This window comes from Mirounga leonina, unplaced genomic scaffold (assembly GCF_011800145.1).
Source record: "Mirounga leonina isolate KUSES-001 unplaced genomic scaffold, KU_Mleo_1.0 Mir_127, whole genome shotgun sequence".
Classification (NCBI taxonomy): domain Eukaryota; kingdom Metazoa; phylum Chordata; class Mammalia; order Carnivora; family Phocidae; genus Mirounga; species Mirounga leonina.
The window spans coordinates 12,691,958-12,716,278 of record NW_023270316.1 but is presented as its reverse complement, the minus strand read 5'-3'; the positions used below and the strand labels follow the sequence as shown (position 1 = coordinate 12,716,278).

The window sequence follows — 24,321 nt, the reverse complement described above, 5'->3', positions numbered from 1 at the left end:
GGGGTGCGTGACGCCGGCCGGGCGGTGCGTGACGCCGGCCGAGGGGTCCGTGACGCCGGCCGTGTGTATTTGTGCCCGCAGGTACTTGTTCGCTCTGCAGGTGAAGCAGGACCTGGCTCAGGGCAGGCTGACCTGCAATGACACCAGCGCGGCCCTCCTCATCTCACACATCGTACAGTGTAAGTGGCGTCCGTCGCTTCCCGAGGTCATGCGGGAGCCCGCCGTGATCTGATCGATGGGGGGGAAATGATCACATGCACTAAACACAGTAATTATGCCTTTGTGCTATTTTGCTGTGAGCATGAGTGCCAGTGGGTTGAAGACCATCCTCCTCGTACTTGTTGGGTGTCCGCACACCCCCCCCACCCCACCCCCCAGCATTGGCCTGTGAATTCTGTGTTCGGTATCTGTCTACTCTTATCTTTCTTTTTCTTTTCAAGATTGATTGATTGATTGATTGATTTGAGAGAGAAAATGGAGGGGGGAGGGGCAGAGGGGGAGAGAGAATCTCAGCAGACTCTACACTGAGTGCAGAGTTCCATCTCAGGACCCTGAGATCATGACCTGAGCCGAAACCAAGAGTCAGATGCTCAGCCGACAGTGCCCCCCGGGGTGCCCCTCTTTTTTAAGGACTTAGTATGCAATTGTTGATCATCTCAGTTGACTCGGAGGAGAAGCTTGGACAGATGGTGTCCAAGTAAACTAAACTTCTTCTGTCCTGTTCTTGGACTTAATATCCATTATTGAATATGGCATATTAGCCTTAAGACCTTAAGACCTAAAACAACGATGGCGCTTCTTGTATTCTGTTCTCCAGAGTTCAGTAAACCCCAGGACGCATGAGGCTGGACTGAATCCTAGTGATGCTTAAAACTGGATGTTTTAATCTTCTTAATCTAGGCAAAGGATAAATTCGATTGTGCTCATTCTAAGGCTTATTGACAACCCAGCTGGGCATTTTTTTTTCCTTCTTGGCCAAGGCAAAAATTACTTGGAATATACACGTATGTTTCAGGAAGATATTTATGTCACGTATGAGTATAAAAGAAATTGTGCCATCATATCATTTTAAAATTTCTGTTCTATCCAGAGTAGTCCCGTAGAATCAGCCCATTCGGATAACTGCCCAGGTAACAAGATTCCCAGTGTCACTCCTAGTGGTTAATGAATGCGCCTAATATGATGAGGTATTTCTAGAGACCATGCTTATCTTCTTATCTTTTATATATGGGCTTACTGAAGATCTCCCAGACTTAGGAAGGAAAGTTATTGGTTTGTCATAGCAGCAGGAGGGCTAGAGAATGATTGATTCTTTTACTGGCTTAGCTGGAGCCAGATGAGTTGGCACTGTTTTGTGCAGAGCAAATATTCTCAGTGGGTGCGATTTGTAGGAACACGTAGGCCATATTCTGCATGATTACTGGTGGGGCATTTCCCAGAGTGAGACAAGCTGCTTCACATGACAGAATGACAGGTAGGTTTCATAGCAACCGTTCACTAGCTTTTACTCAAAACACCTGGGCTCTGGTCATTAGGCTACTTTTTATTAAGCTTGTTACACAGACCATATGATTCAAAGAAAAAGCCATGCTGTCCCAGAGGTATTAAATTGATATAAACTGAGGTGGAGCTAGTGATGTTAAGGTACAATCATTACTTTAAAGGTCTTTCCTTTAGATTTCCAGATCATAACAATTCGGGGATGATGTAGAGGTTATGTGAGAAAAATGTGCCTCATCTTCCTTGTAAATGAAAAATTCATAAGAATCCGCAGTTTGACCTGTCATTTCTGATGCTAGAACTACAAGAGACTTAATAAACTTTATTTTATTTCACCAAATTAGATCACGTATGTTTATACCTTTTTACCACTAGCTTTTCTCTACATGAGAAGGCATTTGGGGTTTGCACTAGTAATTATTATATATGAGTTTCAAAAGTTGCTTTTGTAAAATCCTGAAATTCTGGGGCTTATTTAGAAGTCATAAAATCATAAATCCACATGTCTAGAATTTACTGCCTAGAACAAGTTGTCCCGGTTGAGTGGGGAGGAAGGAGGGAATCAGGAACATGGGTGGATGAAGATGGATGGATGCTGAAGTTTTCTTTCCAGCTGGTAGAGATGAGAAAGAGTGGAATCCATCCTGGCATGTTGGCACAGTTGTTAAATACGTCCTCACAGGAAGTCTTCTGACGTCCGGCCCTGACGATACCCACAGTCTGGGTTCACCTTGTCCACTGCCTTCTGCTTTGCTAGCTGGAGAATGTTCCACGGGGGAATGTAACAGATTGTGAAGTATTAATCCTATATGGCTGCGTCTTCTTTCTCTGTTTCTTGGTAGCCGAGATTGGGGATTTTGATGAAGCATCAGACAGAGAGCATTTAGCAAAAAACAAGTACATACCTCAGCAAGATGCACTAGAAGACAAAATCGTGGAGTTTCACCACAATCACATGTAAGTCCCACTGGGTGCCTTGCGTTCCCTTTGTGCTGTTTCTCTCTGTCCTTCCAGCGCAGGTGGGTGTGCACACACACTAACTTTTGGGATGAAATATGCAAAGGGTGAGGGAGAAGAGCACAGAGATTCATGGGGCTGTTGTTATTCACCCTGGACTCCCAAATGCAGGTTACCTACTTAAGACCAGAGCTCTAGGTTCCTTCTTTGATTTCCTGTGCTACTGGGATAGGCCTGGAATTTAGGACTCCCATGTTGTGGAATTGAAGGGAGAATGTAAGACCAATTAACAAGAAATCAGGAAAGGGATATGGTCAACAAAGGGCAAAGGAGGAATGTTATGAAAATCTAGAACCTTTCTGTCCTCTCCATTTTGTTTTTTTTAGTCTTGATCAGTATAATATTTTTCAAAAGATGCTCTGGGCCTACTGTTTTTGTTGCTGTTTTTAAGGAGGGTACTTGAGCTTTGATGATCATATGCAAGAATGTTGCCTTGAACTTTGCTTCCAAGTGTAGGCCTATTGTAAGCGACTAAAAACATGTTTTAACACCGTGGTGTTTTGCTTTTATATGACCTTAAAGGAAACTCTTTGAGATTCCAAAAAAAAACCAGGGTAAATGTGAGATAGACTTTTGGGGTTTTGTGTTACAGAGGCAATGGGGCTTTTGTCCTAGCTGCTTGACTTTGGGTGATAATGAGTGGGGGGTTGGGTGTCATCTGATTAGGTAGCTCCATTGTTTGTGATGAAATGCCTTTTTATTTCCCAAGAGAAGTTGCTTAATCTCAAATTAATAGACACAGGGAATTCAAATCTCCTGGCCTTTCTCTTTAATTTTTGTTTTGTCAGTGGACAAACACCAGCAGAATCAGATTTCCAACTCCTGGAGATTGCCCGTAGGCTGGAGATGTATGGGATCCGGTTGCACCCGGCTAAGGACAGGGAAGGCACTAAGATCAACCTGGCTGTTGCCAACACGGGAATTCTCGTGTTTCAGGTAAGAGCGTTTAGAACACAGCTCAGTTCCCTAGGTGATGGAAAGATAAGAGTTGGCCCTTCAACTCTGATTCCGTGTTGGGTGGGCCAAGTTAAGACCTCTGACAGTTACTTTTAGGTGAACAGGAAAAAACTAACCTCACCTCAGGGTTTCGATTTCTTTCCAGGGCCTCAGCTTCCAGATCGTATTCCATTGGCCCCTGCTCTGGTTGGGAAATGCACAAATCGAGATTTGCTTGTGTCTGTTGACTTTGTAGGATCACAGAAATCTCTCTCAGTGGACCTCTGCTCAAAACCCAGTATAATAGAATCAGGATTTTATATCCCCCCCCCCAATAAATACCTTCTTCACACTGACACATGATACTCATGTCATCTTCCTCCCCTCCCCCCCTTTTTTTAACCTGTTAAGGTTTTTAGTTGCTTTTTTTTTTTTTCCCCAAATTTAGGGGTTTTAAAACCTAATTTAGGTTTTACCTCAGTCGGCTGATCTGTGATTTCAGGTATACATAACTTGAGAAGCGTATTTTTTAGGATTTAGTAGTTTTATAAATTCCTGAAAGCCAGGTGCTATAGTAAGTTTGTAGCAAAACACTGCACTTGAATTCTTACCTGTGTTTTACTTAAGGATACAGTTTTCTGTACTCTGAAATGTGTACTCTCTTGATCACACTGCTGTTGTACTGTTGATCAATGCTGCTTTTTGTTTCTTAACAGCTTCATTGAGGTATTATGGACGTAGAATAAAATGCATATATTTAACGTATGCAGTTTTGTAAGTTTATATATATATATATATATATATGCCATCAATGATATATATATATGTCCTGAAGCCATCAGTGAAATCAAGACAATGAACATATTCACCACTCCCAAAGGTTTCCTCAGTGCTTTTCTTTTAAACAAAAGCGAGTCATCTGTGATTTGGTTTCAAAGGGGTACTGAGAAAGTGTCTGCCTTTTAAATTGGGTCATTTTCACCTGTTCTGAAGGTGTAAATATGTACATAATCTAAAATACTTCTTCAGACTCTGCCAGGTTCAGTTATATTTTCCCTTCCTATTTTACCAAAATAGTCCCAGGGCTTCTCTTCTCCAGTATCAGATGTTTACGACGGACATGAATTATCACAGAGTGCCGTCCCAAGAGGAGCCAAAGTTGGGTTTCGTATGGGAAAGGTGTTGGAGGAGGTGACTGCTCTTAATAGTCTCTGACCTGCTGAAATAATCTTAGGAGGACTCGATGAGCAAAATGACAATAAACCAAATAGAGTTTTCAGTCCTACCATGAAATTTTAAAATCAGAAGCCTTAAACATTTCTAAAAGTCATAGGTTGGGGGGAAGAAGTGCCTCACAATTGAATTAATTTGCTTTGATTATGTGTGATAGAATCTAAATATTGAGAATTGCTCAGTTATTTAATCATGTACAAAGTCTGTATCTTGGAATTAATCTTTTTGCCAGTCCTTAATTGCCTCATTCTTACCAATTTAAATAAACGGTTCTGGTGTTCAAGCAGGCTCAGGGGGAATTCTAATTTTAGTTGAGATGACAGGACAGATGGGAGCTGGTATCTGGCAACATCCCCTTGCTTCTCCATCACCCTGTCTCTCCACACCTGACTTTCAAAGATGAGGACGTGAGAGTCCTGCCCTGAGACTGTTCTCTGGTCTAGAAGACACACCGCGGGCCGGGCCTCCCTTCCCCATCCTGCCTGTGCGATTGGCAGCCTGCTGGGCATGGGAGCCAGACCTGTGTGCGCCAGGGGGTTGCTTGCTAACCTGCTGTGTTGCTTTTATGGAGATTAAGTTAGCTGCTGGCTAAGGCACATGCTCGGGAATCTCATTCTGCCACATGAAGTGTGTGATTTTGGACAAATTAAAATCTGTCCATGCAGCAGTTTCCACATCTGTAAGAGAAAGATAATAAACCCATCTCCCTGGGTATTGTCTAAGGTTTGAAAAGATGAGGTCTATAAAGTCCTTATGGGGTGCTTGGCACTCCGAAAGTGATGGTCACTAATTATAATGGTGGTGGTTGTCATGGTTTTTATTGTTTTTTGTCTTTCTTTTTATCCTTCCCTTGGCCGGCTGCTCCTCTCCCTGGAGGCAAACTTAGTTTGAATGCCAAAGCCTATAATTAGTGAAAAATAATGCTCCAGGAACAGGAATCATCCACAGCAGCAAATCCTGAGAATCCTCTAGCAGAAGGCCTTCTTACTGAGCATTCGAACGACAGCTCCCCATACCCGAGGCAAACAACCCCCATGTTGCTTATTATGCATTTTCTGGCTCACTGGCTGATACCTTTCTTCTTCTCAGGGTTTCACTAAGATCAACGCCTTCAACTGGGCGAAGGTGAGGAAGCTGAGCTTCAAGAGGAAGCGCTTTCTCATCAAGCTCCGCCCTGATGCCAACGTAAGTGGGTGGGGCCGGGGGGGGCTGGCGCAGATTCAGACCTCGGAGCCCACCCGGTGATCCCGGGGATGGAGGGGCTCTCTTGGGGCACAGGCTGGAACTGCAGCCAGCACTGTGCCGGTGTCTGAGGGTCTGCACCCAGAGGTGTGCCCAGATGCTCAGTAACCACACTTTCACCTGCGTAGACAGAGCGAGAGTAAAGAATGTGCTGTGCCCCGCCCCCCCCCCCCATAGCCTGACCTATACAGTTGCTGGGGTTCCCGCCTCTGGGCCACCTCCTTGAGACCCCACTTAGCATCCCCCAGATTCGGGGCTGACCCCTGCCCACACAAGCCTCCAGCTGTCCCCAGCTTTCGCATCCCCACTTTTGTCCCCAAGTCTCTGACAACACATTCTCACAAGCTAATAAGCAGGTCCACCCCAGTTCCTGCAGAACCCCTAAAGATGTCGCTCACCCCAGGACGGGGTCAGGGAAGAAAGAGCATCTTCTTCCCCTGCCGGAGATGGGCAGTGGAGGACATGGATGATAGATTTCTGATGTCCCCAACCAGAACTTGGAGTGTTGTTCCCCCCCCGCCGTGGAAAAAAAAAAAAAAGATGATAAATGGCCATCTCTAGGCTTATCGTTCAGCTACAGAGTGGATTAAATCAGCTTTTATGGCCTGACCCAGGAAGCAGTCACCCATTATAAGTTGTTTTCTATGGGAAAATGCTTTTTGAGTTCCAAAAGGTTACTTAAAAATGCAGAATTATGGCATGCTTGTTTGTAAGTTGGGACTGCCCAGAACTGTGAGATCCCTCAGAATAGTTGGAATTGCTGGGAACATTGAAGACTGTGGTAAGTCCTGTTTATAGAATACGGCCACTTACATTGAGAACGTTGAGGCTGGGAATAGAAAATGACACTATCCGCTTTCCAGACTCAAAGGACATGATTTTTTCAGCCTTGAGTGATACTTCTGTGCTCCAGAAAAAAAATGTTCATTTCCTGTGTGGTCCCTGGGGCCACCTGGACGCTTGAGCCATATGTGGCTCGACAGAGAAAAGATCTAAGACCAATATGCAAAGTTGGCATGAACCTTCAGGGAGAAAATAGAATGAAGAAGTGTGTTTCAGTTATTTTAAAGGGGGCAAAAAAGGGATTTTTTTTTTAAAGATTTTATTTATTCATTTGAGACACAGAGAGAGAGAGCATGAGCAGGGGGAGAGGCAGAGGGAGAGGGAGAGGGAGAAGCAGGCTCCCCGCTGAGCCAGGAGCCTGATGTGGGGCTCAATCCCAGGACCCTGGGATCATGACCTGAGCCAAAGGCAGACGCTTAACCATCTGAGCCACCCAGGCGCCCCAAAAAAGGGATTTCGGTGCTTGGATTTTTTTTTTTTAAAGAAGGAAATGTAAGCCGCATACACAAAATTTGTTTATGAATTTTGTCAAAAGAAATGTTAGAACTTCTGCTAAGTATTCCTGTTTTCTTTAATTCCCCTAAGGAATTCTGTGGGGGGAAAATGGTTGAATGATGACTTTATTTTGTCATTAGGAACAGCTGTATTTTATTAAACATGGTCTTGCTATATAATAAAATACACAATTGAAATTTTATTGGACATACTTGTTTTCTGTCCCTTTTCTCATTTTTCAACCCAGTGTCCACGGGTAATGGAAAAAAAAAAACAACCCACAGTGGTATTTTCTCTTTTTAGAGCTCGTACCAGGATACCTTGGAATTTCTCATGGCCAGTCGGGATTTTTGCAAGTCCTTCTGGAAAATCTGTGTTGAACATCATGCCTTTTTTAGACTTTTTGAAGAGCCCAAACCAAAGCCAAAGCCCGTTCTCTTTAGCCGAGGGTCATCATTTCGGTTCAGGTAAGGATTTCCTTCCACACCTCTGTTTGCCATGGGAACATTCCTGAGACTTGCCTTTATTCTAATTCAGAAAGGATTTCCTTTCTCTGTAGAAGCAAGTGTTAACCTTTGGTGTAGCTTCCTGGAATGCCGCATAGACTTGCACATCATTGGTTCACTTTCTCACTCCTTCTTTCAACAAACACTTGAGTGTCTTCCACATGTCAAATCCTACTCTAGGCCTTGGGGATGCACAGTGAACAGAATTATCCCTGCCTCCTCGAAGCATATGGACTCTCAGGATGGTTGCTTAATAAGCAAACAATTATTAAGGGGTGTTATCACTGGAACACTGTTATTTAGAAGGGAAATACCAAGAGATGAAATGGGCACATACAATGTCTCTCAGAGGTCGTCTCTCCTGGTGATGGAAGGAGGGGAAGGAAAGATAGGGTGTTATGTGTTTAAATAAGAATGCCTTGCTGCCTTCTCTTCCCTCTCATCCTCTTCCTTCTAGCGGTCGGACTCAGAAGCAGGTTCTTGACTATGTGAAAGAAGGAGGACATAAGAAAGTGCAGTTTGAAAGGTAAGGGAAACTTTGATGCCACTTCTGATTTGACAGTCATTCTCTCCAGGTGACAGTGCATTCCTGCTCAGTCTCTCTTCACCCAGGCCTGGTGAGTTACCGAATGAGTGCTTCATAGTGCCCCCGGGCCAGTGTGGTGTAGACAGAAACATCTGAGCGCTGGGGCGCTTCCTCAAGGGTGAGGTGAGATGTGAATGGGCCTTGGAGGGCCAAGTGAGGAAGAAGAAGAAGCCAGCTGAGAGCGGGATGGAAGAGGAGCAGGAGATTGTGGTGGGGATAAAACACTCTAGAAACTGCCTCTTCCAGGAGTCCTTAAGTATTTTGGGATTTGAATAGAGAGTATTTCTATAAACTTTTAATGAAATACAGCTTGGATGAGAAGCAGCAGGATTTAGAGCTGTCGTTAGTGAATGCTTATAGCCCTTGCTAGGTTCCATGCACTTTGCATATATTAACTCACAGAGTCTTCAAGCCAGCTCCATGAGGTCAGTGCGCTCCTAGTCCCCTTTTTCTTTTTTTTAAGATTTTATTCATTTATTTTAGAGAGTGCAAAGGGGGCAGGGGGAGAGGGAGAGAAGCAGACTCCCCGCTGAGGGCGGAGCCCGATCCCAGGTCCCCAAGACCATGACCTGAGTGGAAATCAGGAGTCGGATGCCTAACCGACTGAGCCCCCTAGGCGCCTCTCTCCTATTCCCTTTTTAAAGATGGAAACACCGCAGCTCAAAGAGATTGCGTTACTAGCCCACGTCACAGAGCTGGCAAGTGGCCCCCTGCCCGGAGCATGGCTCTGCTGCCCCAAGAGGGGAGAAGCAGAGAATCCAGGGTAAGATAAAAGGGTAAACGGCACACGTGATGATGCTATGGGCTGTTTAGTGCATGTGGATTTCTTTTTCTTTGTTTTTAAAGATTTTAGTTATTTGACAGAGAGAGAGACAGCCAGAGAGGGAACACAAGCAGGGGGAGTGGGAGAGGGAGAAGCAGGCTTCCCGCCGAGCAGGGAGCCCGATGCGGGGCTCGATCCCAGGACCCTGGGACCATGACCTGAGCCGAAGGCAGACGCTTAACAACTGAGCCACCTAGGCGCCCCTGGATTTCTTTTTAACATTTTTCTTTTTTACATTTTAATCCATCTTAAAGTATGGAGAACACAGCAAACATCCACATTTCTTTCTCTTCCTGGGTTTTTTCCCCTTTTTGTGTGTAACTACTGTTGTGACAGATGTAGCTACATCCCTCCCCCCGCAACAACCCTTCTCCCCTTCAGAGGCGACCACCATCAGCTTTGTGTTACTCCTGTTACACATATTTATGCATCTAAAAAGAATGTGCAGGATTTCTCTGCGGTGTGCTGTTTCCTTTGTTTAACTAGTAGCGCATTGTACCTAATTCTGCATCTTGCTTTTTAAGCCCTCCCCTGATCTGGGGCTCTGTATTGGCGTTTTAGGGTATTGTGAAAGTACTACATTTTATTTATCTGATTCTCTGTTGACAAACATTCGGGGTGCTCGGTGCTTTGTTTTACTTTCGCCGAAACCTGATGCTGTGACCGTCCTTGTGTATTTGGAGTATTTTGAAGAAAAGCTGAATGTACATTAGTATTTGATCTCTCTGTATTTATACAGTTTTATCGTCTGGTAGCTGAAAAGTTTCTAATGCTTGTTCATGGAGGAAGAGGAGGGCACCGGCAGACTAAGGAAGGGAAAAGATAAAGGAGATGTGCTAATGGCATTAAATCTAGTTCCTTCTGCTGAGACTGTAAATTCATTAATGGGGGCGGGCCTTCCCTGAACTCAACACTGTGAAAGAGTTAGCTGATTAGTGGTCATGGCCTCTATTACAGAACTGATCTAGAAAATCATTACCCAAAATACATGAATTGATAATATTGTCAGACCAGAACTTGCACTTCAGGACATCCTCGGGCCCAGCCGACTCTCCCTCCCATTGACCTTTCTAGGACTAGAAAAGTAGTGAACAGTGGCTGGGGTTCCTTGAACCTGAGCAGGGGATTGCTGGGAATTTTTTCAGAGTTTAACCCCTGAACACTACAAGTATTAGGAAAAGAATGACTCCCTTTTCATGGGGCATCCATACACACTACTTTAGGTGCCTTCATATTGAAGAAGGGCATAAGGCTGTTGCTATTTTTCATTTAAAACAACAACAACAAGAAAAAAACCCAGCTTATCTAACTGGCTATCTTATGTGATTTCTCCCAGGAAGCACAGCAAGATTCAGTCCATCAGAAGCCTGGCTACACAGCCTACAGAGCCGAATTCAGAAGTGCCAAAACAAGTCAGTAATGCTGATCAACTATTGTAACTGGGGGGGGGGGGGGGGGGGGGGGTGTTTGTTTTGTTTCACCAAACTTTCTCTGTTAAGTACTATGTTTCATAGTATGTTTCTGAGTTATTTGCCCTTCACCTTTGGGGTTTCTTTTTGTAGAGAAGAGTATAGTTGTGTGCCCTGGCTTTGAGCAGACGCAGGCTCTGTGCACCCCAGCCTGGACTCAGCGTGCCCTGGAGTGGGTCCTTTTTCAGCTGACTTCCTGTCTTCCATCCCATGCTTTTGCCACAGAGAAGTTTGCTCTGTTGGCCTGAACTCAGCTTAGGAGTAGAACCACCCACAGGAGCCAGTAGAGCGGAGCCCACCCTCCAGCTAAATGGGTGTGGTTGTATGAAGACACTGGGACCTCCTTTGTACCTGCTGGGTGTAGCTCCCATTCGGGGCCAAGGTCAGAACCCTTTGTTGGTACCAGACTCGGTGGTGAGTTCCCAGGACTCCTGTTACAGGGCAGTGACCACAATTGGCAACAAGAGACATTATCACTCTTGCCCTGAGGATGGTGAAAACTCATTTTCTCTGGAATTGGCCTCTGGATGTGTTTTCCGGGTTTTCTCTATAAGAGAATGCCAACTTTGTCGGGGAAGAACATGAAGATTTCCTTTATGCATCTAAAAAGAGTGCCTGACCTGGCTGTTCTTCTCTTAGAAGTATAAACAAAGTTTTTGTCATTTGTCTGAAATCCATGTCAACTTGCCTTTGGGGGCCGGGGTCCCACCATGTGTTTTCTTCCTCTCCCCGCTCACCCTTTCTTGGGAAGCCCCCTGTGGGTTGCAAGGATTCTCTTGTTCCACGGAAACTTTGGAAACCCAGTGTGAGCCCAGGGGCCCTAGAGAGCAGACAGGCAGTGGCCCACTCGTGCTGCAGGAGACCCTGCATGGTCAGCATCCACACGCAGAGAGAACTTTCTGGATGCTGACCAAATTCACTCGGGAGCGCCTGCTCATGGCGATGTTTTGTTTGAGCAGCGTGGAGGGCAGCCTTACTTGGCAGTCCTTCGGGCTGCTTGAAGCTTAAGGGGGGTTACTAAATTAGCCTCTGACCTCGCCCTCCCCCTCTCTCGCCCCGCCCCGCGCAGGCGCAGCAGAGTGCCGGCCTTCCCGCCGCAGAAGGCCCGGAGCCCGCCGGCGGCCCGGGCGGCCAGCAGGGAGAGGAGCCCGGCGTCTTGGCCGAAGAGCCGCGCCAGAGCCCCGCGCTGCCCCGGAGCCCCGCGGGCGGCGGGAAGGCGGACGGAGCCGCGCGGGCGCCGGCCGACGAAGAGGAGGAGGCCGTTCAGGAAAGGACCCAGCAGAGTAAAGCTCAGCCCCCGCAGCCGAGCACAGGTCCAGCATCCAGGGCTGCCAGAGGCAGCAGCACTTCCATTCCTTTCATTGACTGCAGTGACGTAGATAGTGAATCCGACCTGCTCAGGGAGCAAGCGTCCCAGTCCCAGTCCCAAACAAATGACAATTATGAGGGTGATTTGACCAGTGGGGTTTACCTGCTCTCCAGGGATGAGAGGCAGACCGAGGCTAGGCGCAGGGCTTCCCCTCCCTCTGTGAAGTCCTCCCGGCCTCCTTCCAGAGAGTTCCTTGATGATGATTCCGCAGACCTAACTTTTGATATGAGTGGGAGCCCCCGACTCCCAAGACACAGCTCCCTGATAGACGAGCTGTTCAGGGCCTCAGACGGCCACAGTACCCCGGCCACCCCACTGTCTCCCGTTAGCAGACAGTCGAGTCCAAATAGGAGTTGGGACAGGACCGGGTCTCAAGGCTATGTCTCGGAAAACGGGCATGACCCGAGAGAGGAAAGTGTGGGAGAAGATCCTCTCCCAAGGCAGGGTCCTCATTACGAAAACTCTTCCTTCGTCTTACAAAGGCCATACTTACGGAATCTCCCCAGTAGATACAATAAGTCGGAGACAGACCCACTCATCCTTAGCCAGGTAGCGTCAACCCCAGAGGCATTGGGTGGGCTTGATGGCCACGAGAAGGGAGGACTGACCAGCCAGGCTGCTTCAGGAGGTAGAATGCTGGCTAATGGTGCACCTCTCGTGGGTCCCACCTCAAAGACCCCTGCCGTGCGGTCAGCATGTGCCGGGGGCATGGCGGACCAGCGGGCGCCCCTGCACTTGACCGAGGGCTCCACCAGCAGCGGGACTGAATCCAGTGATTCAGACTCTGAAATGGGGACCCCTCTGAGCCAGCCACTCACATTTGGCAACCCAGCAGTGCTGGGCTCCCCTTCCATGCTCAGAAGTCAGAAGCACTTGGGTGGCCTGCACATGAGTGAGGAGGAAGAGGAGAATGAGTAAGAGGGCCAGGCTTCAAGTATTGGGAACCTGGAGTCATGAGTCCAGGCTTCCAGTGGAGATGATCTGTCCTAGTGACTAATCGTTAATCAACGTTTGCTAGAGGAAGTTTTGGACAGCCATGTTTGGATAGGGTATGCCTGACTCTGAAATCTTTAAGAAAAAGGAAACTTCACACAGTGGGCTTGCTTTCCAAAAAAAAGAGGTGGACAAGATAAACAGTAAGACACAATGACAAGTTACCAGGAGCTTGTTTATCTTTCTGATTAAGGCAAGGAAGAAATACGTTTTTATGAATCTGATCATATGTATAGGGTGTTGTATTTATGTGGAAATCTTGTGTGTATTGAGTTTGTGTGCAGATCACGCTCCTATTGATTGAATGTTTAGACTGAAGTATCATTGAGATCCCAGGAACGGTGTTGGTTTTACTTTTTCCCCCCTTCTTTAAGAGGAGGTGCTGCTTTTCGGAGCTTCATAAAGTGAGGGATTGACATAATTCAAGACCGTTTGTAAGTTGATTGCTGGTTGAGATTAAGTGTTGGTGAAATCTTTGTCAAGAATAATGAACATTTTAATAGGGAGAATAGTCTTTTTTTTTTCCAGACTTTATATGAAATGATGTAAAGGATGTCAGGTAGAATTAGTTTCTAAGGGATTGCTGGTTTGGTTGGGATTTGCATCAGTCGGTCAAACTGTTAGCTATGTTTTAAGAAGCTATAACTCTGGCTGTCAGAATATCTAATTGAAACACAGAAATGCTATTGAGTGATGATGCAGGGGAAAGTCAGACCTCGTTATAGACACTGTTATTACCAGGCTGGCAAACTAAAGGCCTGCCTTTGAATCATGCGCAGCAGAGAGAAGGACCGTTTCCCGGTATTGCTGCTCCTTGGCTGGTTATTATGTACATTCTTAATGTTCACACTTGGGTGAACAGTGTCTTTTCTTGGGAACAGTGACTTCTAGAAGTTTCTATATGCAGGAAAAAAGTGTATGTAGTGAGAGGTTTGATTTCTTTTTAAATCTTGACCACCTCTGTCAGTGCCTTTCACTCAGCATTCCTGCATCTTAGATCAAAGAGCCTGGTTTTAACTTGCTTGTTTCTCAGCCCCAGCTGCACAAGGGAATCACCTGGGACATTTTAAACATCAGTGATGCCTAGGCTCTGACCCCAGACATTTTTATCTCATTGGTCTGGGGTGCCACTTGGCTTCCCCAGATGGTTCTGCTGGGCAGTCAGGGTCACTCCTCACCCTGACACAGTTGCCTTCTGGAATCTGGTGGAATATGTTGAAACTGATAGGTAAATTTCTGGCTTGCTTGCAGAGTAAGGAAAGCATCACCAATGAAATACTTTGATTAATTAATGCCTGTTATTTGGTATTTTGCAGTCTGTAATACTTTTTTTAAAAAGATGAATTGTAGAGTCAAATTTTTAGATCCTAAGTAACTACCAGATTATCGAAAAGAATTTTAACAATGATATATCCCTGGCGTGCCACCATGCCAACTGCCTTACTAAACTCATCCGGGTGGCATGATGACAAGGGAAGAGCTACACATGCTTAGGAAGCAGGGTAGAATTTGGCAGCCGTATATAACAAATAGACATATTAACTGACCTCGTGGCTCACAAATGATTATCTGTCCACATGAATGTTGACAAGTTGGTTTTGAAGATGCTGAAAACGTAATCCATTTTTATACAGACCTTTTTTTGTTTGTTTTCCTAATCATTTGATTCAGTGCATGATTGATGAATCAAACTGATTATTGGATAGTTTGAAAGATGTTCATTGAAGTAGTCTCGCTTTAGATTTATATATTTAACAGTCACAGAACTTTAAAACTAGAAGGGATCTTAGAGATTATCTAGGGGAAACCTTCATTTTGTGGATGACAGACCTTGTTCTGTTGAAGTCAAGAGACTTCACATAGTCCTACAACTACTGCATGACGAAGCTAAACTAGAACCTTGGCCTCTAGCCCTTCAGCTCTGGTCTGTGTGACCTCTTGGTGCAGTAGGACCTTTTTGATTCAATACTTTAATTTTGGAGAATCTTGTTCAGATTAATAATTAAAATCAGATGTGGAGACCAGGGATCATGTAGACTTAGGCAGTTACAGTCCGAAATACAGAGGAAGAACTGCTTTTTCTGTTGTGGGGTTTTTGCACTTATAATGTGTTTTTGCGTATTCTGTTTTGGACTTAGAAAAAGATGTTGATTTGCTGTATAAAAATTTAGTCAAATGTGAGTTAAGCAGAGTCACATTTGGAATCCTGTGGTTTATTTGTGAAGGTGATTTGTTCAAATGAGTTTTCTTTTTACCTCTAATTACATAGCAGCCTGATGATGAAGTATGAATGAGCAGTGGATATTAACTTACCCAGCATACAATGTGAATCAGCAAATGTAAACCTCCAAAGCAAAACATGCTCCAGTAATTATTTTGTTTTGCTTTTTGCTTAAAGGAGTGATTTTGTTTGTTTTTATCGGAAGTGTTTTAAAAACAGCTGATCAGTGGTAGTGTACTCAGTTCTGTATTGACAGACGTTCCCCTTTTAGGGTTGCTCATCAAGTTTTTCTCTGGTTGGTTTTGTACCAGCCAAGCGACTCAATTTCTGCTTCTGGGCCAGTATTTATGAAAGCAGCAATCCTGATGTGATTAATGGTGCTTAACGGAGAAGGGGTATGGTTTGTTCAAAAGCCACATAGCCTAAAGTGCTGAGAATATTCACTGATTGCCTCTGGGGGAGCTTGCTCTGCACAAATAAAGATTCTAAGCATGGGTCGGGAAGTACATTTAAGCATTTTTTGAGCCCGGCGGAGCCACCTTGCACAGGAGACGTATTCCCTCACTGTGCAGAGGTCGGAAAGCCCACACCCTCCCACCTTCTGCTTTTTGGGCGCCTCTGGTTCCCTAGGTCTTTACCTAGGAGCCTCACGGTGTGGCAGAGAAGGACATGCGTGTGCACAAAGTTGAACCAAGGGTGCAGCAAGACCAACAGTGGGGTTGGGTGTGAACAGGTGACCTGTGGATTCATTCCAGTTTCCAAAGGGTTTCCCAAGACCTGTCTGTCTGTTTTTCTAAGACAATAGCTAGTGCAGAGGGCTTCTGAATCAATAAGGAGCCCAGGTCTTTAGGTAATAGCTGCTCTATGAAATAGGATACCTTAAGGCCTTGGATAGAAGACATACCATCTATGGAAACACATCTTCCAGCCACTAGCCCTCCTCCAGGGCCCCCTTGCATCCATATCTTTTGTGAGATGGTATTTCAAAGTATGCACACTGTAACCCCTTTTGTGGTTGATTTTTTTTGTTGCTATTTTTCAGGACAAAATAAAATGCAAGAAATTCTTTTAGCATGAAGAAATGCATTTAATGAGTTCCGGAACTTATAGTGAACTGTTCCAGGTCCTTTGACAGGCATCTGTATGCCATTGACGATATTTTATTAGACAGGCATTTAATTAAAAGAGGTCTGTGGGCCAGATTCTTCCCCACATATGTGACTCATATTTGGGGATTTCTCCAAATTGTGCCACGTGGCCCACACTTGAAATGTGAATAATTCTGATTTTATTCTGAAGAACTTCTTTGAAGATTCAATCCCAGCAATACTTAAAAAAGCCAGGCCCACAAAACTAAAATACAGCCTGAGCCTCTTGAAATTTGCACCAAGTATACAAAGTCCAGTCTGTCCTCTACTGAATCAGAAACTCAGCCTGCATATTAGCAGTGGAATCCCTTTGATTGTGTTGTGAAGCAGTACCTAAAAGAAGGAAAAATTAATGAGATCACAGCATCCTTTTTCGTATCTTAATGATCAGTGTTCACATGCTTTCCATCGACTTCTTCCACTTAAAATATTATTCCATATTCAGCACGAAATGAGTTTGGTGCAGTTGTTGTCATGAGTCAATGATTGGCCCAGCCTTAAATTAAGAAATTTGGGGGCCCTCTTCATCATTGGGCTTATTTTGAGTTTATTCTATTTTAATCACTCTTTGCCTTGGCCCTTATGCTTATTAGCAAGAATTTAGAGAGACCTCAGAATTGCATTCCTAAGAAAGGCTCTGTTTCCTGGATCTTCTCTCTCAGAGGCTGTAAGCCTTCCTTCTCTGATAGTTCTGAGTATAGTCACTCTGAGGCTGGCTGGCCTTCCTCTGATTTCATGGGATGAGTCTATTGCTGGAGATTTTATAAATCACACTGCAACAGAATCTTTCTCTACCATTGCTGCGATAGAGAGTAAGTCTCTTCTTGAACCTGAAAGGAGTTGAATGTTTCAGAATAATCCACCGCTGGTGGCTCTCTGATGAGTTTTACACTCAGCCACATTCACCACATCCATGAGAGCAGATGGAAGGAGAAGCACTTGTCATAAACTTCGAGAGCAGTAAGTGGTGAACAAACACGACTCTGGAGACAGGAGAGGCTTTACTGGTGCTGCTTTTTCCTCGTTAGTTTCATTCACTCTGTTTCAGAACAGTCTAGTTGAGTGAAAGGATACCCGGCGGTGGGGTCTAAAGTGTATGCTGGTGCATATCTCTAACACCACTCACTGGTTTTTAAAATGAAGCCATTGACTTTTAGATCAAAATAAGCATGCCACTTAATGTAGCCGTTCTCTTCTTACTTAAAAAAAATAAAAGAAAACCCACCAACTCCATGATTTGGTGTTATGTTGTAGGTATCTTGTTGCCCCTTGCTTAGAGCCGTCATTGAAGGGCTACTTATTGTTTCTTCGAAAAACCTAGAGATTTCCAAGTAGTCCTCCTACAAACACAAATGCTCATTTGTATGCCATACCTATGTTTGGGAGGGTGGTGGGTGGAGTCTTGTTTTGACCAAAAAAAAAAAAAAAAAGAAATAGTACATTATTCCAAAAAATATAAATGACACTTCTAGCACGAGGAACTTTTTCTTCTCTTCCAGTGAAAGCAATTCAACATCCCCTGGTGGGAGCTGGGGAAGAAGTGAGAAAAGTCTTTTCCTGAAAGCTTTCAGAATCAAGTAGACTGTTTTGTTTAGGATCATTTCAGTGTAGACTGACTGTAGACCCCTCAGCTTCGCCTGGAGACAGCCTTCGGCATCTCTTCGGCTTCTGGTGCCGCTCCCTGGGGAAGGCAGCTCCTCTGTGTCTTTGCATGGGTTCTAGATCAGGTTACTCTGGGCTGTCTTGGGGTGGCTTTATATCTGAAAGCAGGGAAGATTAAAAATCAGCTGTTGACATGGGACATCTGATCTACACGTGTAGCTGAGAGCCGGTTTAAAGGGTTCACGGTAAGCCTGGTGCTGTTAATGCCATCCCGGGGAGGGCACTGGAAGGTACTCGGGCTTGCTGCTGGCCCAGGGGCAGCGGTCGCAGAACTGAAGGGAAATGGCACAAACCAGGGGCGCTAAGGACAGAGTAAGGACTGTGTGTGCACGTGTAGTAAAAAGCATCGAACAGTTACTGACTCATTCTACTTCTGGGTAAGAGGTGGAGGTGGTAGTGGGACAGGGAGTCTGCAGGCAGGGTTGTCCTGCTCCCTGACGAATTTGGTTTGTTAACCGGCTCTCACGTAGGAAACTGGAGCAGGTTCGTTTTGGAGCTGGCAGTGATGTGACTGCTGTGTCGTTGCTCAGGGTCACGCTTTCTGGCTCATGAAACTAGGCTAACAGCCCCTTTTCCCCGGGCCTCAGAAGTTCCTTTGTAGGAAATAATTCATCGCGCTGCCTGCAGCCATGTACAGAAAGACCAAAGATAGGCCTTCTTTAGTGAAGACCACATACCTGCTGCTCTGTCCACACACAACCCGTGCCCGATGGGTCCTCACGCTCACCACCCCCTTTCTGCCTGGAAAGTTGCCGTGAACACCTAACTAACCAGATTTCACAAGCTTGGCCTATATTATTAATCCAGTTCCCTTCTGTTCTTTCTGTGTGTATATTTAATACTATAGATAAAATATTTTATTAAAAATGTCTAATGCACCAAATTTTAAAATAGAAAAGGCTGGGGATTTCATTCTCATTTTTGTCATTTGTTTAATAAATTTGAGAAAACATTTTTCTGTTGTTCCATTGTATGCACTGTTTGTCAGCATGTACCTATCTAGGAGAAAAAAAAAAGCTTCCCCCCCCCCCCCCGTTCTGTCTTTATCCTCAGAGCATGGTGTACTTTCTGTTCCCTGCATTGTTGGAGCACTGTCTGATGTCTTTTTTTTTTTTTTCACTGCTGAATACCAATTTGTACTTGGAATACCTGTTTCCTCTAGAATTACAGTGATCCTGTTCGCTAAACAGCAACCTTTAACACGGACGCATGCCGGGGTCATCCCCTAGTTCACTCGGTGGGGAACAGAAGGCAAATGGAAGACTTCACTTTTCTGATTTCATCCTCTAACATGCCTGCCCTTCGTACTGTGTGTTCCTGGGCGGGGGCGGGGGCGGGGGCGGGGGGTTGTCTTTGGAAAGGAGCAGGATCACTGTAGTTGGGGGAGAGGTCTCATGGAAACAGAGCGTATCTGTGGCTGCAGCTTACATAGGGGAGCTCAGACACCTAACCAGAGGGTTGGCTTCGTGTTTTATTGGGGACCATCCATTCAGATGGGGATAGAACACTTTCCATAGCTGGTATCTATAAGAGAATTTAGTTGGGCGTTGGTTTTGGCGGGGGCTGGTGGGAGCATAGAGAAGACCCCGCCCAGCTCAGCCCCACTTGGCTACTCTTGGCCAATAAGCTGTTACTAGTTTTGATGTGCCCCCAAAATGTAGGCTGTCCCAGATACTGTCTGGTTTCATCTTCTCTCCATGGCCTAAGAGTGCCGCACGTCTCAGTAAAGCATGGATTTATACCACCGGGAAGGGTGCTGGCTTCTCCAATAACAATGAGCTTGGTGATTCTTTCAGCATGAAAGGCCAAACTCCTGCAACCGTGTATGCACGACATTAATATCTCTTGTTAATCCAAACTGAAGAGGCTTTTACTTGTCCTAACAGGTATCTTGCTGTAAAAACTGTCAACTGTAACTGTTCTTTCCCACTGACGGCTAAAGCTTTGTCCTGAGTACAAGATGGTATTTTTCATGGGTACAAAGCACCATGTTCCCCAACCCAGACGCTGCCCCCAACACCGCCACCACCATGTTTGAACAAAGAGAAATTCTCCTTTCTCTTTTCTCCATAAGTAAGAGCACACTAGAACATTCTCTGTCATTGCTCCATTGGTAGGCATTTCTCTGTTTCTCTGCAAGTTGCATTGCAGTTGCTTTTCTGAGTTGCTGGATGATGAACACCGAAGTTGATGCTTAGCTGCTTGTAAAACTTTGAAGGACCTTGGTCTGAGAATAAGAAGCACATATACACATTACCCTCAACACCCTCCATTATCAAGAAAAGGACAGCACCATCATGATTGGTAATCGTGTAGACTAGTTTTTCTTGTGGCACCTTACTATTTTAATAAAGCATTGTCAGCTTTTTTCCCATATTCCACTGGGGTGAGAACCCAGCTGAGTTACCACACTAGTGAATCCTGTCCATTCGGTAGATTACCCATTTTCCAGCTCAATACTGACCTTTTTTGATAACTGGCTTTCAAATGTAGACAATCTCTAGGAAGAGTTCATTGTATTCTTTTTTAGAGGGAGATGATGGATTTAAAAAGAGCCTTTTTAAAGATCCATGAAAACTACATCTGTAATGAATTTCCTACATGTGCCTTTGGAACATATTCTGGGTATGTAGAGATAAAATCTGTATTTTAGAACCAAATACCAGGAGACAAATCATGATAGATGAGTGGCATCTAGAAACTTGCCAGGTAACTTTCTCTGGGGGGAATGTTGAAGAATCAGCATACTGTTCTATTTTGAAAAGAGGAATTGAGAAAGCAATCCGTATTCTCAAATATTTAACAAACCTGCTCTGGGTTACTATTTTTAAAATGATTATCAGGTTTTCTAAACACTTAACAGGAAAAACAACTTAGCTAATTAAAACTAAGATGAGCAACGTACTGACCAACTCAAAATACAGGACAGGTACAACTAAGTATTCGAAATGCCATTTTCTATTACTTGGAAAATAGAGTAGAAATTCTCTTTTCCCAGAACGTGTGAGTTTGTTCTTAAGCCTTAATACAATCAGAGGAGATTACAATGCAGCTGTGCTCAATCCCAAAAGGGGGGGAGATGAGCATTGAGTTTGGCTTGTTGGTCATAAACCATGTTCCCGCTGGTGATGTACCTCTGACAAGGGGCTGATCAAGAGATACTATAGTGTGGGTGACGCTGCAGCGCTTCCCCAGAGCAGCCAGGAGAGAAGAATTACGAATGTATTTTACATTCAAAAGAGAAGCTAAGCCAGTTTTTCGGCTAGGTGATAAATTGGAGTCCATAAATACAGCCATGCTAATTTGAAGTTCCATAATTGTTTGTGCCATGAGAATGTGTACATTTAAAAGGATTTTTTAAAGCAATTACCAGAAATGCCTCTCTTGAGAGCAGTATTTGTGATGGCATTGCCAGTCCACGGGGGTGACATAAACTCAGCCCTCTTGCTACCGGTTAACAGCCGGGGGTGGGGGGGTGGGGTGTGGAAAACTATGGTGAGGGGCATACCATTTGCTGAAGGAGAAGGTGGAGGATTTGAGAGTTACTAACTGGAAATACCTTAACGAGACGCAGGACAATTTCTGGAATAGGAAAAAATAATTTTTAAAAAATCTGAAGCTTTCAGATTTTCAAGTATAACTAATCCTTTTCTAATCTCTTGAAACTTCTTTCCACCTGCTGCCTTAATATCCAGGTGCTTTCTCAAAAGATCCTCCAAAACTATTTACGTAGAGCCTGTGCCTGAAAGAAATTACTTTGTGTCAGTTTGTCACAGAGGAAAAAAAGATACCAGGCATTAATGAGTTCACTGAGTAGCCCTGAACATCAGTTACAATTTCCTCTTCTCATCACCTGGGGCTGTGCCTTCAAAGCAGGTAACCAACTGCATGATTTGAACAGGCTTGATAAGGCTAGGTAGATAAGTGGGCCGGGTTTTATCCTACAGAGCAACCCTGTTTATGGAATGGACTACTTCAGTGAAAATTGGTTACATGTAGTTTGAATAACTGTAACCGTAGACACCGACTCTAAGATCCAGTTCTTCACACCTGCCTGAGGGTGGACCTTACATGGACACCGCTTTTGAACAGACAATTGTCACAGCACTCTGGCTCAGAGTCAAAAGAGCATTTTAATTTCTCATCAAGCTGCCAAATTCTACTGATTACCCTCATCAGCATCTCTCACTGATTGCTAAATGGCAAATGAGCTACATAGTTTGGTTTAAACCATGTCCCCTCTAAATTTTCAAAGTCTCAAGTAGTTTGGCCTGCAAGGGGAGAAGAGGACTACTCTCCATGGCCGCAGCTCAAATGAGCAAACTTGAACTTCAGAGTTTGGACCTTCCCCTTCTGTAGAATTGTGGATAGATTTCTAGACCGGGCTGCTTGGTATTTATTGATTTATTGGTCCTGTTAAATACACCCATCAGCCTTCCTGTCTCAGGCCCTAGGAGTAGACATAAAGCTAGTGGAAGGAGCCACTCCAGAAACGGAAATTGGCAACCCTAATTTGGGTTGTTCCCCAAGTCTGTGTGTTGCATGTGTGAAGTTGCTGGTCACCCACGTCTTTGGGCTACGTGAGTGAATGCAGCAGGTTGTCCCCCAGCAACCTGTGGCTGACCCAGAGCTGTCCTTTCCTCGACCTAGGAACATGGGTTGTCATGAAGTTCACTGCCATTAACCCATTTTCTGAATCCTGTCTCTGACATCCAGTGTAGACTCTTCTAGATGGCTATATTCTTTGAAATGTGCCCTGTCCTTTTGGCAGGACAGATGTCTCCTGGAACCCTGGTCTGTTTTCTCATCCATTCAGTCTACTAAATTAGAAGTGTCCCCTGGGGGACCTCACAAATAGCTTTTGGCCTTTGGAGGGTAGAAATGCTTATGCTTGACGGGGGCCACCCGCATTTTCTCCCTCCCACTGGGGCAGGTGGTTTATTATCTGCTGCTGGATGCTGTCCAGGGCCTGATTGGTACTGTTCCCCCACCCTCCTCCCCACCCCCCACTCCTCCCACAAGCCAGCCTTCTAACTGCTTTTTATTCTTGGCTCCAACTCTCACTGACGAGGTGAGTGCTTTTTCTGTTCGCATCACTGCAAAACCGAGGCCCCGCATGCTCTCACTTAGAACCGCCTCACTTGACCTCACGCACAGGGTGAGAGCCGAAGGTAAGCCCCACATTTTGCCAGATCATGGTGGACAAATAAAAAAGCAACTCTGATACAGTGACTCCCAAATGCATGAAATGTTTGGATCTCTAGACTGCCAGAATTTCTCTTTCCTATTTCCTATTTGTCGTGATGACACTTTCCTTTTTGTGACTTTTTTTTTTAAAAAAAAAGAGAATAGCGTAGTACCTTGAAACATTTGCGAACGGTTCTAATTGTTGTCACTATTTCTATTTGACAAGTTCCAATTCTTTCGAAATCATTGTATTCGGTTGTGCACCAGTGTCAATAAAATTGACATTTGTGAAGCAATTTCTGGCCTTTTTCTCGGGGTTTTGCTGGGTCTGGTGGTGTGTGGGGTGCACGGGTCTTTGTCTAACAGTGATGCGTATTAAAAAATGCCAGGATTTCCATGGAGGGATTTTTAAAACACAAACTTCTTTAATCTTACTCATGTTACCAAATCTCGTTCTTGGGGGATCGTCGTACTGACCCATAGTCCTGTAGCAGGACATCTGCTTTTTTGCTGCTCTTCTGGGTGTGCTGGCTTTTCCTGCCTGTGTTGTGAACAGCGCTAGCTGGTCCAGCTGGGGCGGGGCGGGGGCTGGTGGTTTTTCATGGTTGGTTCATTCCTACTGTGATCAAGTTCACTACCCTCCATTCTAGGCCATCCCCATCTTGTAATTTCAAAGCGGATATGGATGAAGCCAGAGGGAGAGGATAGCTGTCAAGAAAATGGGGTATGCCCAGAAAACGGCACTTCACCTTTCTCTCCAAGATCCTTGTCCGTGTGCGGAATAGCCATGAGCTGAAACCGCATTTTGGAAAATGAGAAAGCATTTTACATCGTCTTTTCTTAATAATGGTAACAGACGGGACTGCAGGCTACTTGAACTTTGTTTACCCTCGCGCTAGCCCTAGCAAACCTGTGTTAGAATTACAGACGTGTTAGGTGAAAACACGCAGGTAGAAGTATATTCTGGAACGTCCCGGTTGGCTTCAACGGGGTGAGGTTTCGAGACTCGCAAAGTTCTGTTGGCAAAACGTTGCACGCACACATCCTCTCCTTTGGCTGACGTATAATGGGTAATGATACATTTTCATATT

General features: G+C 44.9%; 1 protein-coding gene across 5 annotated transcripts in view; it reads left to right on the top strand.

The window, feature by feature from the left end:
* FARP1 (FERM, ARH/RhoGEF and pleckstrin domain protein 1) overlaps positions 1–24,321 on the top strand; it is a 268,577-nt gene that overhangs the window by 204,016 nt on the left and 40,240 nt on the right. For all 5 annotated transcript variants that reach the window (XM_035003155.1, XM_035003149.1, XM_035003150.1 and 2 more), the window contains exons 6-13: positions 82–179; positions 2,343–2,457; positions 3,306–3,453; positions 5,776–5,871; positions 7,570–7,733; positions 8,230–8,298; positions 10,518–10,593; positions 11,720–11,963. In XM_035003155.1, the coding sequence (XP_034859046.1) occupies positions 82–179; positions 2,343–2,457; positions 3,306–3,453; positions 5,776–5,871; positions 7,570–7,733; positions 8,230–8,298; positions 10,518–10,593; positions 11,720–11,963 (1,010 nt within the window). The remainder of the gene's footprint in view (positions 1–81; positions 180–2,342; positions 2,458–3,305; positions 3,454–5,775; positions 5,872–7,569; positions 7,734–8,229; positions 8,299–10,517; positions 10,594–11,719; positions 11,964–24,321) is intronic.